The 15,560-nt window shown below is 40.4% G+C and overlaps 1 protein-coding gene across 14 annotated transcripts in view; it reads left to right on the top strand.

Annotated features, from left to right (window-relative positions):
• Nucleotides 1–15,560, top strand: part of ptprk (protein tyrosine phosphatase receptor type K) — a 120,975-nt gene that overhangs the window by 64,507 nt on the left and 40,908 nt on the right. For all 14 annotated transcript variants that reach the window (XM_084378371.1, XM_084378372.1, XM_084378370.1 and 11 more), the window contains 2 exons: nt 7,727–7,839; nt 8,740–8,920. In XM_084378371.1, the coding sequence (XP_084234497.1) occupies nt 7,727–7,839; nt 8,740–8,920 (294 nt within the window). The remainder of the gene's footprint in view (nt 1–7,726; nt 7,840–8,739; nt 8,921–15,560) is intronic.

The raw sequence follows: 15,560 nt of genomic DNA, 5'->3' as shown, positions 1-15,560 counted from the left end.
GGCCTAACCAGCTAGTTGATTAAGCTAGTGTTGGTGCCATTTGTTGGTTAACAATGCTTTGTTTTAAAAACAAGACATGCTAGCATTTTCAGCTAGGGCAGAGAAACACACTTGTATAATTCATTCCCTACACTTTTGTTCATGTGTCTTTCATTTTGGAAAGGGAAAACTCATGGCATGTGCTGTCATAAGTTAGTAGGCGGACATACTAACGTTTGCAGCTAGCAGACAAACACTGTTTAATCCATTCTCTACACTTTTGCTCATGTGTTTTTCATTTTGGACATACATAACCCCACAAACTGATATAATTACTTAATTGTACGGTCGCTTAACTCTTCTTAGGTAAACTATAGGTTACTACTGTATATTGTAAGCTAGTAGGCAGACATGCTAACATTTGCAGCTAGCAGACATACACACTTTTTAGGTTTAATCCATTCTTGACACTTTTGCTCATGTTTTTTAATTTGGAAAGGGAAAAACAAATAGTAAAAAAAATATTAATAATGAAATAAGAATCCACCCTTCAATGCCTGGCTAAGGTTCCTAAACTACTATTGAATAATCACTGCTGCAGGGGTTTATGTAGTCAGTCCTGACCCTGGAGTTGATTTATATATTCTGTGTTATGGATAACGTGGTGTTGTCTTTAACTTTTGAAATGTCAAATGTCTTTCCAATCAAATCTACTTTCACTGTGTCTGACTGATAAAATGTAAGTCACTAACACAATATAGACTAATGAGGAAGGTTTGTGTATGAGAGTATACAGATGTGTGTGTACCAGTTTTGTGTTTGTACGTGTGTGTGTATGTGCACGCTTGCGTGGGTGTGAACCAGTTGCGTTAGTGTCTGTGCGCATGTGTACGCTGTGGATGTGTGTGTGTGTGTGAATGGAAACTGTGTGTGCTCCAGCTGTCATGTGCAGCTGACATGTGGTTAATAAGGTGTCACCAATGTGTGTTTGAGACGGGATGCTTTATTCATTCACATCCAATAGCTTACATATTCAATTCATCTCCCAGAGAGAGAGAGAGAGGCAGGGGGAGGGAGAGGGAGAGGCTTACGGCGAGAGAGATTCAGGAAGAATGATACAGGAGTGACAGAAAGGAGGGGGGGAGAAAACGCGAGACAGAGGAGGGTGAGCAAAGAGAGAAGTGAAGATGGTGAAGGAAAGTTAAATGTAAATAGTCTGCTCATTATCCCAAGAATATCCATATCAGAATCAGGAATATGTCTGAATATGTAAACAGCTGAGCAGAGTCATGTTTATTATTCTGCATAAGAGAAGGCAGAGGAGAAAGAAATGAGAAATCAAAGTGAGCACCATGAATATGAATTTTAGCTGGCGTGGCTCAGATAATGGGGCTCTTCTGTCCAGTTTTGGGGTTCAACTTTCTGAGCAAGACACTATCACTGCCAAGGTTAGGGTTACAGCTCCCTGCTGGGAACGAATAGCTTTGTTTTCTCTTTGGTCAAGTGAATATAGTGGTTTCAAGAGATGCTTTCTCTGTGGGACCTTGCTGATATAGTAAGAATACATAAGTGGCTAATGTTTATTTATCAAAAAATATCTTTTTTGAATATGAGAAGGCAACAAGAGAAAGGACACGAAGAATCCGCACAGCAGGAGACATGTGTCTAAACATGAATGGGACCAATCTACATATATGAAAATAGATTCAGGTTCAAGATGGGCGCCGTGTGTTTCATAGCCAAGCTTCGGCTTGAAAACCAACCACTCTCACAATCTGTGGGAAGATGCTTTTTGAGCTCTGAGGGATATTGGTGATTATGAATATTGATCCAGGGTCTGGTTGTTAGAGAGATATCACAATAAAGGAATAAGGACTGCATGTATGAATGTAGAAGGAGAGGAGCCTCATGTTTATTTATTAGAAATATCAGATGGGAGATGAGAGCTTGAGAGGAATCAAAGGAACAGGGAATATGTTTATTTCTCTTCTTGAAAAGTATGCATGTTGGAGATTTGAAGTTCCTGCAGGACACTGACGACCATGAATATGGACAGAACTTTGCTGCATTATTAATATTTTTACTCTGAATATTTTACTTTTTAATATCTATTTGTTATGAAATTGAAGAGAGAAGAGGGACTGAGCCGGGAAATGGAGGAAGTGCCAAAATATGAATTGTATATATTAAAAATGTTTTGGCAGTAGGACAGTAACACGGGTTTCATTTTCAGAGCCTGAAAAGTGGCCCGCTGGGTGGTGTGAGATTGCCTCGGTGCAGGTTCGCACAGGCCTAGTCTATTGATATTTACAACATGTAGATGACAGAGATGTGCCATTATCGTCGTCCTCTGTGTGTGCTAGAGCTGTCAAATTCAGAGGAAAGAAGCACATTTTGTAGAGACAGAGGTGCATCATGGGAGCATGAGAGGTGTGACACAGGATTCCCAGATAATGCTTACACCTACAGTAGATGTATTTTTCTGTGTCTTGAGAAGAAATATGACAATGAACACATCTATTCTTTGCTGTTCATTATCTTTCCACCAACGACATAAATGTTAAAATGTAAATCCAAATGATTTCTCAATTATCCGACGATTGATCATTAAAGTTTACAAGAGTCAAGAAGGCTGGAAGAAGAAGGTTGTCAATGTGACGCCCATGTTTATGTACCAATACCAAAAAGAAAGTATAAGTATCAAAAGTACAAGTAAAAGAAAATTAAACATATATTTACATAATGTGCACAACATATATGGCTGATTATCATATTCGATATTTAGCATTGTTCTGATTACCAAGATAAGTGTGTTGCCGATGTGATTGCCAATATAATAAACTCATTTAAAATGCCCTCCTCTGGCTCTGATGCAACATATAATCTGCTAAATTTAGTGAGTAGAAAGTACAATATTTGCCTCCAAAATGTAGTTCGAAAACTACTTAGTTACATTTCATCACTGACAAGATTACAAATTGTTCAAGAAGTTCTAACCTAACCTGACAGGGCAGATGGTGAGGTACAGAACCATCTGGAAAGGTGCCCCTAGAAAACTTGACAGGTCATTGCACGAACCATCTATCTATCACTGTCCATCACTGGCTGTCTTCAACCAATCAGATCAATGGCAGAAGAGCAAAATTCAAACTCTTACTGTAGCCAGTCAAGAGAAGAGCAAAATATTTGTTTTAGAAATACTTCCCATTTCAAATATCACTGATGCTACCAGCACCTCTAAAACGGACATTTCCAAACGTACAGTCGCTTCTCTCACTGGTCATTACATCTAAACCACGACCGCAGCTTGAGGCTGAGCACAATTGATCTCGCAATCCAGCTGCCTGGAAGCGAAAAGCTTTTTGGGACCAGAAAGATTTCTAGGGTTTTGTTGCCAGCCCTACATTTCAACACTAGATGGAGAGATGATGGCGAGTTTTATCGTAGATGATAATCGTTTGTGTGTGCGAGAGAGACAAAGAGGTATGAGAGAGGTTCACTGTGTATTCGAGTGTGTGTATGTGTGTGTGTCACTTGTGGTTTGGCCAGAGCCAAGCCCTAATAAAGCCTTGCCCTCTGGTTCCTACGGTGACAGAGCGCATCATCACGCCAGCTCGTATCACACTCACACACACACACTCGTACACGCACACACCATGCCAGCTTGCATTACACACAACCCATGGCCTAAAAAGCTCCTGCAATATTATTGTCACACACATGCACACAAACACACACATATCAGACTTCAGAGGGCGCACAACTGACTCGAATTTATACAACTGTCTTAAACCTGTAATGGTCCACTTCTAAAATGTCCCTTTCTCCTTTTAAGCCGAACACACACACAGACACACGCAGGCTCACTCTAAGTAATAGTGACAGGTGAAGCTTCAGGCGTTATGCGACTATAGAAAACCTACTACCACTGTTGGCTGTCGATACCACTGAAACACACACACACACACAACTCACTGGCACACTCTGACACACACTTCCTCTCCTGTCCTGGAGGTCAGATGTCCTCCAGACAGCTCCGTGGTGATGTCAGCAGCAGTTTGTGAAAACTAAACTTTATTGACAAGGTTGCTGACGATGGACAACAAGAAGAACATGCCTAGTGGGCATCAACAAAATATCTGTCTTTGTTTATGTTGGTATGTCTTCATGTTTGTTCACTACATCATAAATCTTAAATCTACCAAACCCTCTATTAACGTCCCCGGAGCTTTTTTTAATTCTAATATCAGCGAAGAGAGTGAGTGACAGTGAAAACAAATTAATCACGCAGACGGGTTAGGTCAGAAACGACACGCATTTGAAGTTTTCCCAGTGTTGATTTGTTTTTTTTGTTATTATCATTTACATTTGACCCAAAAAAATGAGAAACGATGAGAGGGTTCACACATGTGATTAATAATAAAAAAGATGGTGACAACAAACCCATCGCAAAACAACACCAGTGATGATTTGTTATATTTTTTTAGGTCAACTGTACAAATGACAAGTGATGGAATAAAAAATGAAAAAAAAGAAGAAAAGCAAAAGCATGAACCCGTTCCAGCGCTTGTTTTCTCTGGAGTCACATAATGACCCACTTACATTCCTCACAGTTTCATTTTTTTGTCTATTATTTATCTTTTAGATGTTCAATATGTTTTTAAGTCACACACAAACATGTATTCAAAGTCAGCACACAGGCTGCGAGCACACACATCTACTGTTTTGTATGCTTGAATACATTTATCTCTGTGAGTTTGTGCTTCGTTTCTTTATTCGTTTGTTAGCTAATCATCAAGTTGTTTACTTTGGTGTTTTTGATGGTGTTGCGAGCTGACATGTTGTTGACGTTGTTGGTTTTCTGAAGTCACTTCAACATTCATTATCTGGATTCAACTCTGTCTGCGTGTGTTTGTGTGTCTGCGTGTGGTTGTGTGTTTGTGCGTGTGTGTGTGTGTGTGTGTGTGTGTGTGCGTCTTCAGCTGCACACACGCATGTGCTGTCAAACTACAGTGTTTTATCTGTTGCTAAAAAGACACTTCCCAGCCTGCACCTCTCTGACAGCACACACACACACAGAAATGCAAACACAAACACACACACAAATAGAAAAAGAGGTGACAGCAATGCGAGATATAACTATTAAAAGAACACCACGCACAGTAACACACATGCACACACACATGATTTTGATAAAGCTTTCTTTGATATGATATGATTGAAGCTGGATTGCAAAAGAAACACATTTTTTTAATCTTTATACTGATAGCAGTAATGCCTGTTTCTGTCTGAGAATGTATCTGAGAGATAAAATCTGTATGATTTACTGTATGTGAGATAGACCCCAGTGTGTGTGTGTGTGTGTGTGTGTGTGTGTGTGTGTGTGTGTGTGTGTGTGTGTGTGTGTGATTAATTCATGTGTTGATCTGTGTGTGTATATGTGTCAGCCAGATAAATCTTTGATGCAGTGTGTTTTATGGTTGTGTATGTGTTGTGCTTTCGGCTTGTCAATCACAGACGTGAGACAGTTCGCTCTGATCTGACTGACTGGCCCTGAACCATCACACATCCATCACACATTTACATACAAGTATATGCAGACAATATTTATTCACTGAGCATTATGGGATGTCTGGGATGTGGAGGAATATCAAGACGTATGCAGAATGAAAACTACAGTATGGGCAATCGAATTGTGTTTAAAATAAACATGTCATTGCTCATTTATTTAATAAGATTTAAGATAAGATATACGTTATTGTCCCCAAGGGGAAATTTTGATTGGGCAGTAGTGCTGCATACAGCTTCAATCAACTTAAACAGTAAGTAACTGACAAGACAATACAGTGACAAGACAATGATACCCAAAACAATCTATAGCTCAGCCTATACCAAACATATATGAGCAGCCATAGATAAAGAAAAAGACAAATTAGAGAACATTTTTCATAAAATTGATTTCCACCATGATGAGAATCCCTGATCCTGGCAGCAAAATGTGCAGAAAACAAGTCGAAGAAGTACCCTTTATATTGCAGTTTGCAAGAAATTACTAACCAAAGCTCCTTTAAGGGCCAAGACACAACAAACAAACTTCAAAGAATGAGTGTCATCTGTTTCAAGCTGCACTTGAACACACCGCAAAGACCACAGCAGATGGCCATCTAACTTGTACGTTCGGCGCCTGCGTGAGAGGAAATCACTCTCAGTACCACTAAGTGGCAATAGTCTCTATTCGTCTTTAGAAAAGGGAAACCTGAAGACTCAGGACTGCGGACATACAAATCATTGTTTTGATTAAGCAGCGTTTGTCTACCATGTTCACAGCATTCTTGCTGATATATCCAATTCTTTTGGTTGTGGAAGAATAAAGGAAGAGGCGGAGGTGAAAAAAAAGGACGAACCGCACTAAATGGGTGAAGTAATGTATGCTACAGCAACAGGCTCAAGGGGTTTTCCCCTTACTTGTGCACTGATTTACTTAGCTGAACAGCCAATCAGACTGGCAGGGCCGCCACCAACAACATGCTTAGTAGGATGAAAAGCCGCCGGCTAGTGCCAACAGTGTGGGACATAGATGCTAACTGAGACAGACCCCCCTTAACACTAATCTGATGTCAATCTAACATTTAGGTCTCATGTGTGAAAAAGCACCTGAGTCACTTCGAGGTAAAAGTCACAACAGCAGTCTAACAAGGTTGGGCCTCGTAACAGAGCCAATTTTAAGTTGTTGTTGAGAGATCATTCTCTGCTTTGCTGGACTTTATAAAACAGGCAGCAGAAATCACGAAAACATTAAATAATAAATCAGTTGAAAACATTTATTCGAGTCTCTCATGCAGGCTTTGCAAGAAAAACACTCCTCTTCCTTCATATCACTACATTTTCAACTTCACAGGTACCACCTCTCGCACCAAATGCAAAATATCACACACTTTTGTCGTAAGGGTCATTTCCATAACAGACACACGTCTGAATGACAATAAGCCATTATTTTAACGGCTTGATAAAGCTTGAAAATTAACATATTCCAAGTGTGAAAAGGGCTCAAAGAATCGGTCACTACAGAAGACATTTTCTAAAAAAGGCTTCTTATAAAAAGGCTTCCAGCTTCTTGTTTTGAAAGTGGAAATCTTTTGATCTGAAGCATCTCCAAAAGGCGTGTTTGCATTAATATTAAATTCATTACAACTCAGCAAAGGAATGTCAATGTGTGAAACAACATGGCTACTAGCAGTTAGATGAAAGAAATTGTATATGAAGCTTGTTATGTGAACTGTCTTTGAGTATCTGGAAAAGCACTCTATAAATGAAGTGTAGTATTTAATTATTAGTTGGAAAGTTAAAAGAAGAATGTAGGATTTAAACAAAACTCTTGAAATATAGTTGAGAAATAGTGCTTACGCTCTGTTCTCCGGCACGACCACAGATGTTTAGGCAATTAGTTCACTGTGACATTCACACAGCTTGGTTGTCATTGCAGGTCAGCGCAAGGATGTCCCCAATAATCTGTTCCATTAGTTTATGTGTCATTGTTTACTGGTAGTTTGTTTAAAAAATTCATTTGAGCTCACAAATATAACATGTCAGCTGTTCCAACAAAGAGGCTTTGTATCTACAGGGTGTTACTCCTTGTGCCTCTACTCTCTTCTTTTCTGCTGTGACCTTGTTTCAGCGTGCTTCATTCATCTTGTCAGCCACTTTGAAACCATCTTTTATGATCTTGTTAATTGTTCTCTCTCCTCAGAGCCCCCGCACCCCATCGCCCCTCCCCAGCTGCTAGGCGTCGGCCCTACGTATCTGCTCATTCAGCTGAATGCTAACTCCATATTTGGGGATGGACCTATTATCCTGAAAGAGGTATGTTCAGTATGAAATACTGCATATTTTTTCAAGCAGTACGTGATATATAATAACATTGTATGAAGCCACTGTAAATCAGGACATCAAAGCTTTTAACTGTTAAGTGGCAATAAGTGACAATAACAATTCCCTTTGAGCCTTCACAGGAAAGCCTCAAATGGCTTTTAATTGGCATACAAATAGTTCAAAATATTGGGAAATACACTCATTTGCTTTCTTGCTGAGAGTTTGATACCACTTTCATGCATATACGCTAGATATTAAGCCAGGAGACGGTTAGCTTAGCATAAACACTTAAAGTAGTGGGAAACAGCTAGCCTGGTGATGTCCGATGGTAATGCATGAACCGATTTAGCAATTTTAAAAACATTTTTAAACATTTGAACAGAGCCAGCTTAGCTGTTTCCCACTGCTTTTTTTTTAATTTATCATGTATTTTACAATGACAACACAGTATTGTCAGTGGGAAATATTTGCAATTATTTACAATGGCATATACACTTTGTGGTACATACACTTTGTTGTTTGACAGAGCAAAGCTAGCCGTTTCTTTATGCTAAGCTAAGCTAATTGCATGTTTATCAGGTATTTCATTCAGTGTTTCAATGTTTCAGTGTTTATCAGTATCAGCCATTTGGAAATATTTACATATGAAACGAGAAATAACTTTACAGTAAATATGACGCTACCGTAGCCAGATAGCTGTTAGCTTAGCCTGTCTTAACTGAGCACAAAGACTGTAAACAGGATGAAATGGCTAGCTTTGCTCTGTCAAGTGTATGTGCCAGTCTTTTTCTTGACTTTTCACAGTTATTCCAGATGTTCCACCATTACCTTGGGATAGCGACCGAGCAAAACAACACATTCATTCAACGCATCAATTGTTTTGCCCTTTAGGTTGAGTACCGGATGACATCAGGCAGCTGGACGGAGACTCATGCTGTGAACTCTCCAAACTATAAGTTATGGCATCTTGACCCGGACACAGAGTACGAGATCAGAGTGTTACTAACCAGACCAGGAGAGGGAGGGACAGGCAAACCTGGACCCCCACTCATCACCCGGACCAAATGTGCAGGTAGGTAACAACTTTCTACTGACACTATTTCCTCACACTACTATATACATGAAATATGATCAGTTGCAGCAAGTGAAAGGTGCAACAAAGGCTTGACTTCAGTTGAGTCCGCCTGTGCACATAGCTTTTTCTGCCAGTCTGATTGTCTATCGATCTGTCCATCCACTGTTGTTCTTTTTGTCTCTGTATCTATATTTCAGTTGTTGGAGTGATATTTGTACTATGAGCTGGCACACTGAGGGGAGGAGAGGTGTAGCGAGGGATAGAATTGGAGGAGAAGGGAGTGGAGAGCCTGAGTCAGTCCATGGTTGCTCAGTGATCTGAGAGAAAGAGTGATTAAAATACTCGAGGCTCTCTCCACCTTTCTCACTTTTCATCCTGCCTTTTCTTTCCCTCTCTCACCTCATTGCTGCTTTTTCTCCCATTCCTCCCTCTATATATCTCTCTTTCTGCTCCGTTCCCTGTCGCTGCCTTTCCCCCTTTCTCCCTGCCTCTCTCTCCCCATCTCTTTCTCTCTCTGTGGATCAATAGACGGAGGGCAGAAACACTGTCTGACATTTGTAGAAATAAACGACTGAAATATAAACACAGCTAGCCTGAGGGAGGGAGACGGAGCGAGCGAGAGTGGGTTGATATGAGAGAGAAAGAGACAGAAAGAAAAGCAGTGAGCTTGAATGAGAAACAGAATAACGGAGCGATGGAGAGATGATGAAAAACAATAAGGCTGGAAAAGAAAGAGAGGAGAGAATAGACGCGAGGGGAGAAAGAGCACAAGAGGCGAGAGAATGATGAAACTGGAGAATGAAAATGAAAGAGAGATGAAAACTCATAACCACGGGGCCTGACTGATGTCTTGCAACCTGTGTGTGAACGAATCTGAATGTGTGTGTGTGTGTGTGTGGGTGTGCGCGCCTGTGTGTGTTTATTGACAGAGAGGAAGTCATAGACTTGTTCAGGCGACTCATGTATTGAACAGTTTCCTGTTTGACAGGAAGAGGAAATTAATCTTCTGCTCCTCACTCATGTAGGAACACATTGAGTTTAACACAATAACTCATTGTAATCCACATAATTGTTGAAATCAGACTGAAGAAGAGAAACGTGGTTATGAATTTAGAGAATTACATCAAATATTTCTGTGTTTCTCAATGATTTTTGCCTGCTGACTAGAAAGTAGTCAGTGTGTTCAGTGTGAACGAATCAGTGAAAGTCGTCAAATGTCCCAGTGAACTAGTTTTATGTTCAGTTTTAAAAATGTGTTTGTAAAAGCAAATATAAAAAATGTGCTAATGTGGTAAGACTTCTGGTATTTAGTTTTGGGAACAATACAGAAAAAGAAAAATCTGAATTAAATTAAACGCTATGAGGAATAAAATAGTAACCCAGGACAGACAAACCAACACACCAAACGCTCCATCTGCAACCTCATTGCTAGGTGCTCACTAAATCCTAAACACTGGACCTTTAACTTTCTGGGCTCTCTGCTGGTTGCAACCTCACGGTAACTCAGTAGTGAACTTCAAAGGTAACGGTAGGCTGATTTTGTTACCTTTGTAAAGAACCGGGCAAGCTGTTTCACTCTTTGTGTTTAAGCTAACCAGCTGTCACATGTGGCCTCGTATCTCACAGGACTTTCAGCATGAAAGTAAAGAAGCGCATTTGCCTTAATGTCAAACTATTCCTTTAAGGAAAATAAATATTGATAAGGTGAATTGTTTTCCTGTGTCAACGTCCCACAGTGTGAAACACAGAAATAGACTAATTTGTGTATGTTATTTGCGAGATAAAATCCCAATACTTATACTATGAATAAATGTAATACACAGACACCCTAAAATAAGGAAAAGGACAGTTATTACTGGAATATTCTTCTGTGTCTATTGTTATTTTAATGATAACCTCCTACCGGTCTCTTTGTTTTCACTGTGACGAAGGTCATTCACACATGCACACACACACACACACACACACACACACACACACACACACACACACACACACACACACACACACAGATTAGGTGTTTTTGTTTGAGAGGTGAGAGACACACACGTGGTAGAAATGTTATTTAAATGGTAATGATTCCTTTGCTTTTTCTGTTTGGTTAGGTTTGTCTGATCCCACCACCTGTAGTTTACTGAATATTTAGTTCAACGCAAAGTAATGAAAACATGCACGCACACACTCATGCAGGGAAATGTGTGCACAAACGCCGGGCATAAACCCAAGCATGTCATCACACAAACCACTGTTTAATTAAAAACCAATAAAGTTAATAAGATACAGAGCAGAAATCGCGCACACACACTGCAGAGCAATTGATATGATAACAGGAAGGATTTAATCTCTCCCTCTCCTCCCGTCTCTTCTCGTCCTGTGCACTTTTTTATTTCTTCTCTATCTCTACTTCTTTCTGTGTCTCTTCTCCGCTCTCCCACTCTTCTGGATTTTTCTTCTGTGGTGATTTATTGCTCTTGTCTGAAGGGTGAAAAATAATCAACTTGAAGTGAAGGGTTAGTGAGTGTGTGTGTGCGTGTGTGTGAGTGTGAGTGTGTGTCACAGAAGAATGTGATGAAGTAGCTTTTAATCCAAATCCTGAATTTTCTGCCGAAAACCTCTTGGTCATGGCAGGTTACACACACACACACACACACACACACACACACACACACACACACACACACTAGCAGGCATGAACACACACACTAAGAGGTATCGAGATGGAGAGAAATGTACAGACACACACACACAGTTCAGAGAGTCACAGTATTTCTCGGGTGTTGCACAAACTCAGCATCACTTGGATTAATGGAAGAATGGAATCACAAAACACACATTTCCAGACACACAAACACAGATGTTGGAGGAATCACACACAATATATCACATGTACTTCTTTATGTATGTGAAAACGCATAAACACACACACACACACACACACACACACACACACACACACACACACACACAGTCAGCAGTACCACGCTTTAAGGGTCGGGCCCTTGAAATAGCAGCAAAGAAATTACAGACACAGGACTGTTCACTGTGTTTGAGCCAGTCAGTTTTATGATCATGTTCTGTTTGTGTGTGTGCATGTTGGAGTTTATGGCAGGTTCTGATTGTTTTTTTTGAAGGTTTTACTATTTTTGCAAGAGTCCGTTTTGGATATATAATTCTCTGCTTCAGCTCTAAAACCTTGACTAACAATTAAACTGGTTTCTCTGGGCTCAGTTGGCTGCTTTCAACTATCCAGTCTCTTATCGACCATTCGTCCTGAGTGTTTCCTACTGCTTGGATTAACGCTAACATCGATACTTGGCTGTTCTTGTTGTAACAGTGTTGCTGAGGCTAGGCTAACAAAGGTTTTTTACCCTCCCTGCTTGACATTATTGCTAATTGTCACAAAGGAGGTTCCTATCTGTGTTAGTGACTGTTTGGCTAGGTAGCTACGGATGCGAGGTAACTTTAGCTTGTGATAACTGAAAGCAATTGTTGAACTCTCTCTCATCGCAGAAGGTTAAGATTACTCATCTCAGACCTGCTGTTTTCCTAAAGAGTTTTCATGCTTTACCCTACACATGTTGCTGGTGAGCTTTTCAACCTTTATATCTGTTTCCAACTCTAATCTAAAAAACACCTTTAAAATAGGCTACATTTAAAATCCCCCAATACTTAGTCCCAGTGGGCAGCTTGCCATTCCCAAAAAAGTGGTCGATCAATAACACTCGAATGGCCCTCAGTAGAGCACATACCTCTGTCAAGGCCCAACAATCCCCATTTATACTCACTCATAGATGCCAGCCACCTAAATACACCTGGTTTTTTCCATCAAGATCCATGTATTACTCCATCAGAAATGAATGAAAATGTAGAACAGTGCCCCACCTTGCAACGTTAAAGAACATCCGTCCTTTTATCCAGACCTGCACCAAAAGTTGATGGGGTCTATTCTGGACTGAGACCCATCCTCCAGCCAAGTTCTGTGAAAATCCAGTTAGTAGTTGTTGCTTAATCCTGCTGACAAACCAACCAACCAACCAACCAACCAACCAACAAACACGGTGAAAACATAACTTCCCTGCGAAATCTAAAATGTTGTGGCTATTAACTAGACTGAGCTGCTTATGTTCTATGCAAGGCGAGGCCATTTTATGTATATAGCACATTTCATACAGTAACATAGTGCTTTATTGTACAGACTGATACAAAAGTTAAAGTATAAGACAGTGAACCAGGATCCCTCTAATACTTTGAGGTTTTGTGTGATGGTACTCTTAAATCAGATGCTATAGATATATCTTTGATGTAGGTTTTGATTTATAGATTTAATCTTAAAACACTAAACTAATGTATCATCAGTGCATATTATGCTTTAATTACATCCTGACAGTAATTGTGTTTACATTCTTTGCACTAAATATGGGTTAGTTCCCTGTGGTCTCCATGTTTACTATATATTACATTACCTTTTATGAAGGAGTGGTCCCACTGCTGAAAAGGAGCAGATACGAGCCTTAAGATGACTTAAAAGGATGTTTGGTGTTTTTTTGTTTTGTTCATTATAATTCAGTTTCTCTCTTATATCCTCAGAAGTTTGTTTCATGACTCCCACTCTTTGCTCCTTGGGTTTACCAACCCTTTTTGTAATGTAAATGTTTGTTCATTCGTTTCTTTTTCTGAGTTTGTTAACATCTAACAAATCCCGCCACTTTATCAACATCTATACCATTTTTGATACTCTACAGTCCTCGTTGCTGGTTTCATAATTAGGCTCTGCACAGGCAAATCAAATTCCACGTAGCTCGCGAGTGCAAATTGAATGAATGTTGCAGCGCACATTTGCATCTTTCATGCGCTTAAATCTGGCCCGTGGAGACACAGAGACATGCAGAGAGAAAGTGAGCATTAGAGACAGAATGAATAACGGGAGTTTCATTTGTCTTCCTCATGACAGTGGAAGGATTACCAGGAACTAATTGGACAGATTAACTTGGATTTAGCTGCATCTCCTGTCAACCTTTTCTGTCCTCCCTCCCTCCCTCCTCTCCCCTTTTCTTACCTCTTTTCTTCCCTGCTTTTCTTTAAGCTTCTTTCTCCTTCTTTAATGTCTTTTTACTGTATATTTCTTGGCTCTTCCTAATGCTTCATGTTGGGGTACGGGGTGTTTTTTTTGCCCTCAATGTTGCTTTATTTCATTTAGTTTCATTTCCTTTCCTTTTGTTTCCCGTTCTTTAATTCCAACCTCTGGATTCAGCTGATATGACGGTTGCCGTCCTTGGTGTTATTGTTGGTGTTTATTGGTATTGTTGTTGCTTTCAAAGCTCCATCTGTGGAGAACAAAGCCTTTTAGTTCCAACATGAATCCAGCCGTTTGTCTGTCTACCGGAGGAGGGGAAAGGGACAAGGCAGCCTCTGTGGTTTACCGTTGGACCTGGTCCCGCTTGACTCTGGCCACGTTCCAAACTAGTTATCGTCTCTCCCCGTTCCTCCTCTCGCGGCTTCTCTCTTTCCCCCTCTCATCTTTCACTCCCTGCTCCTTTTATCAGTCCCTCGCTCCCTCCAGCCCCTGTTTCATTTTTCCACACATTGCTTTGGTTTTACATTCTTTATTCATTTTCTATGCTACTCTGTTTGCCCTTTTTCTTTCTTCCTTTCTTCCCTGTCTTCTTTCTTTGTCTCTCCTCCTACCCTGCTCTCTACCCTATCTCACTACCTATGGTAAATAGACAGAGATAAGCAGCAATGCATCATGGGTCAGGAGGCAAGTGGGGGTTTAAATGCATGTTAAAGGTGTGTGTTTTGTGTGTGTGTGTGTGTTTGTGTGGTCATATATTTTGTTTTAATTCCATGTTGAAGACCATCTCACTATGAAGCAGTGTTAGCATCAAGAGACCCCGAAATCAATACAAGTTATGACACTGCCCTAACTGTTTGAGTGTGTGTGTGTGTGTGTGTGTGTGTGTGTGTGTGTGTGTGTGTGTGTGTGTGTGTGTGCGTGTGCGCGTGTGTGTGTGTGTCATTATAGCCAGGTTTATGGTGAGAATCACAAGTATTGATTTAAACGGGGCAGAGAGACGGAGAGGAAGAGACCGAGACAAGTGAGGAAGAGATGGGACTAGAGGGAGAGACAGGCAGAGAAAGCAATAGGTCTTCCTCTCGCTCTATTTAAATGTCAACCAGCCAATAACAGGTTGAAGCAAAAATGAAATGCACTGACCCCCACGCCATTAACACAAACACACAAACACACACACACACACACACACACACACACACACACGTACACAGCTGAGCAATAATATTTTCCCAGCAGACAAGTACCTGCCCGGGTGTCTTCACAAACTTCCTACCATTCTGTCGTTTTTCTGTCCTTCTCATTTTCTCTCATATGTCTCTGTGTCTCTTTGTTAGTGAGTTTTTACATCTGAATGACTTAACAAACCTCAACATGCTTCTGTTTCGCTTACTGCTGTGTGTGTGTGTGTGTGTGTGTGTGTGTGCGAGGGAGAGTTGTGTTTGCCCTTGACAAGTTCTTATTATGAGAAGTTTTATTGAGACGAGCACACACACATAAACACACACCTATACATGCTCTGCCCAGATTTAATCTTGATTCTGTCACTACCTGAGCTGTGTGCGC

Source organism: Pagrus pagrus, assembly GCF_965226575.1.
Source record: "Pagrus pagrus genome assembly, chromosome: 16".
NCBI lineage: Eukaryota > Metazoa > Chordata > Actinopteri > Spariformes > Sparidae > Pagrus > Pagrus pagrus.
Note: the sequence above shows the minus strand (reverse complement) of the source record. Positions and strands in the feature narration are given on the sequence as shown.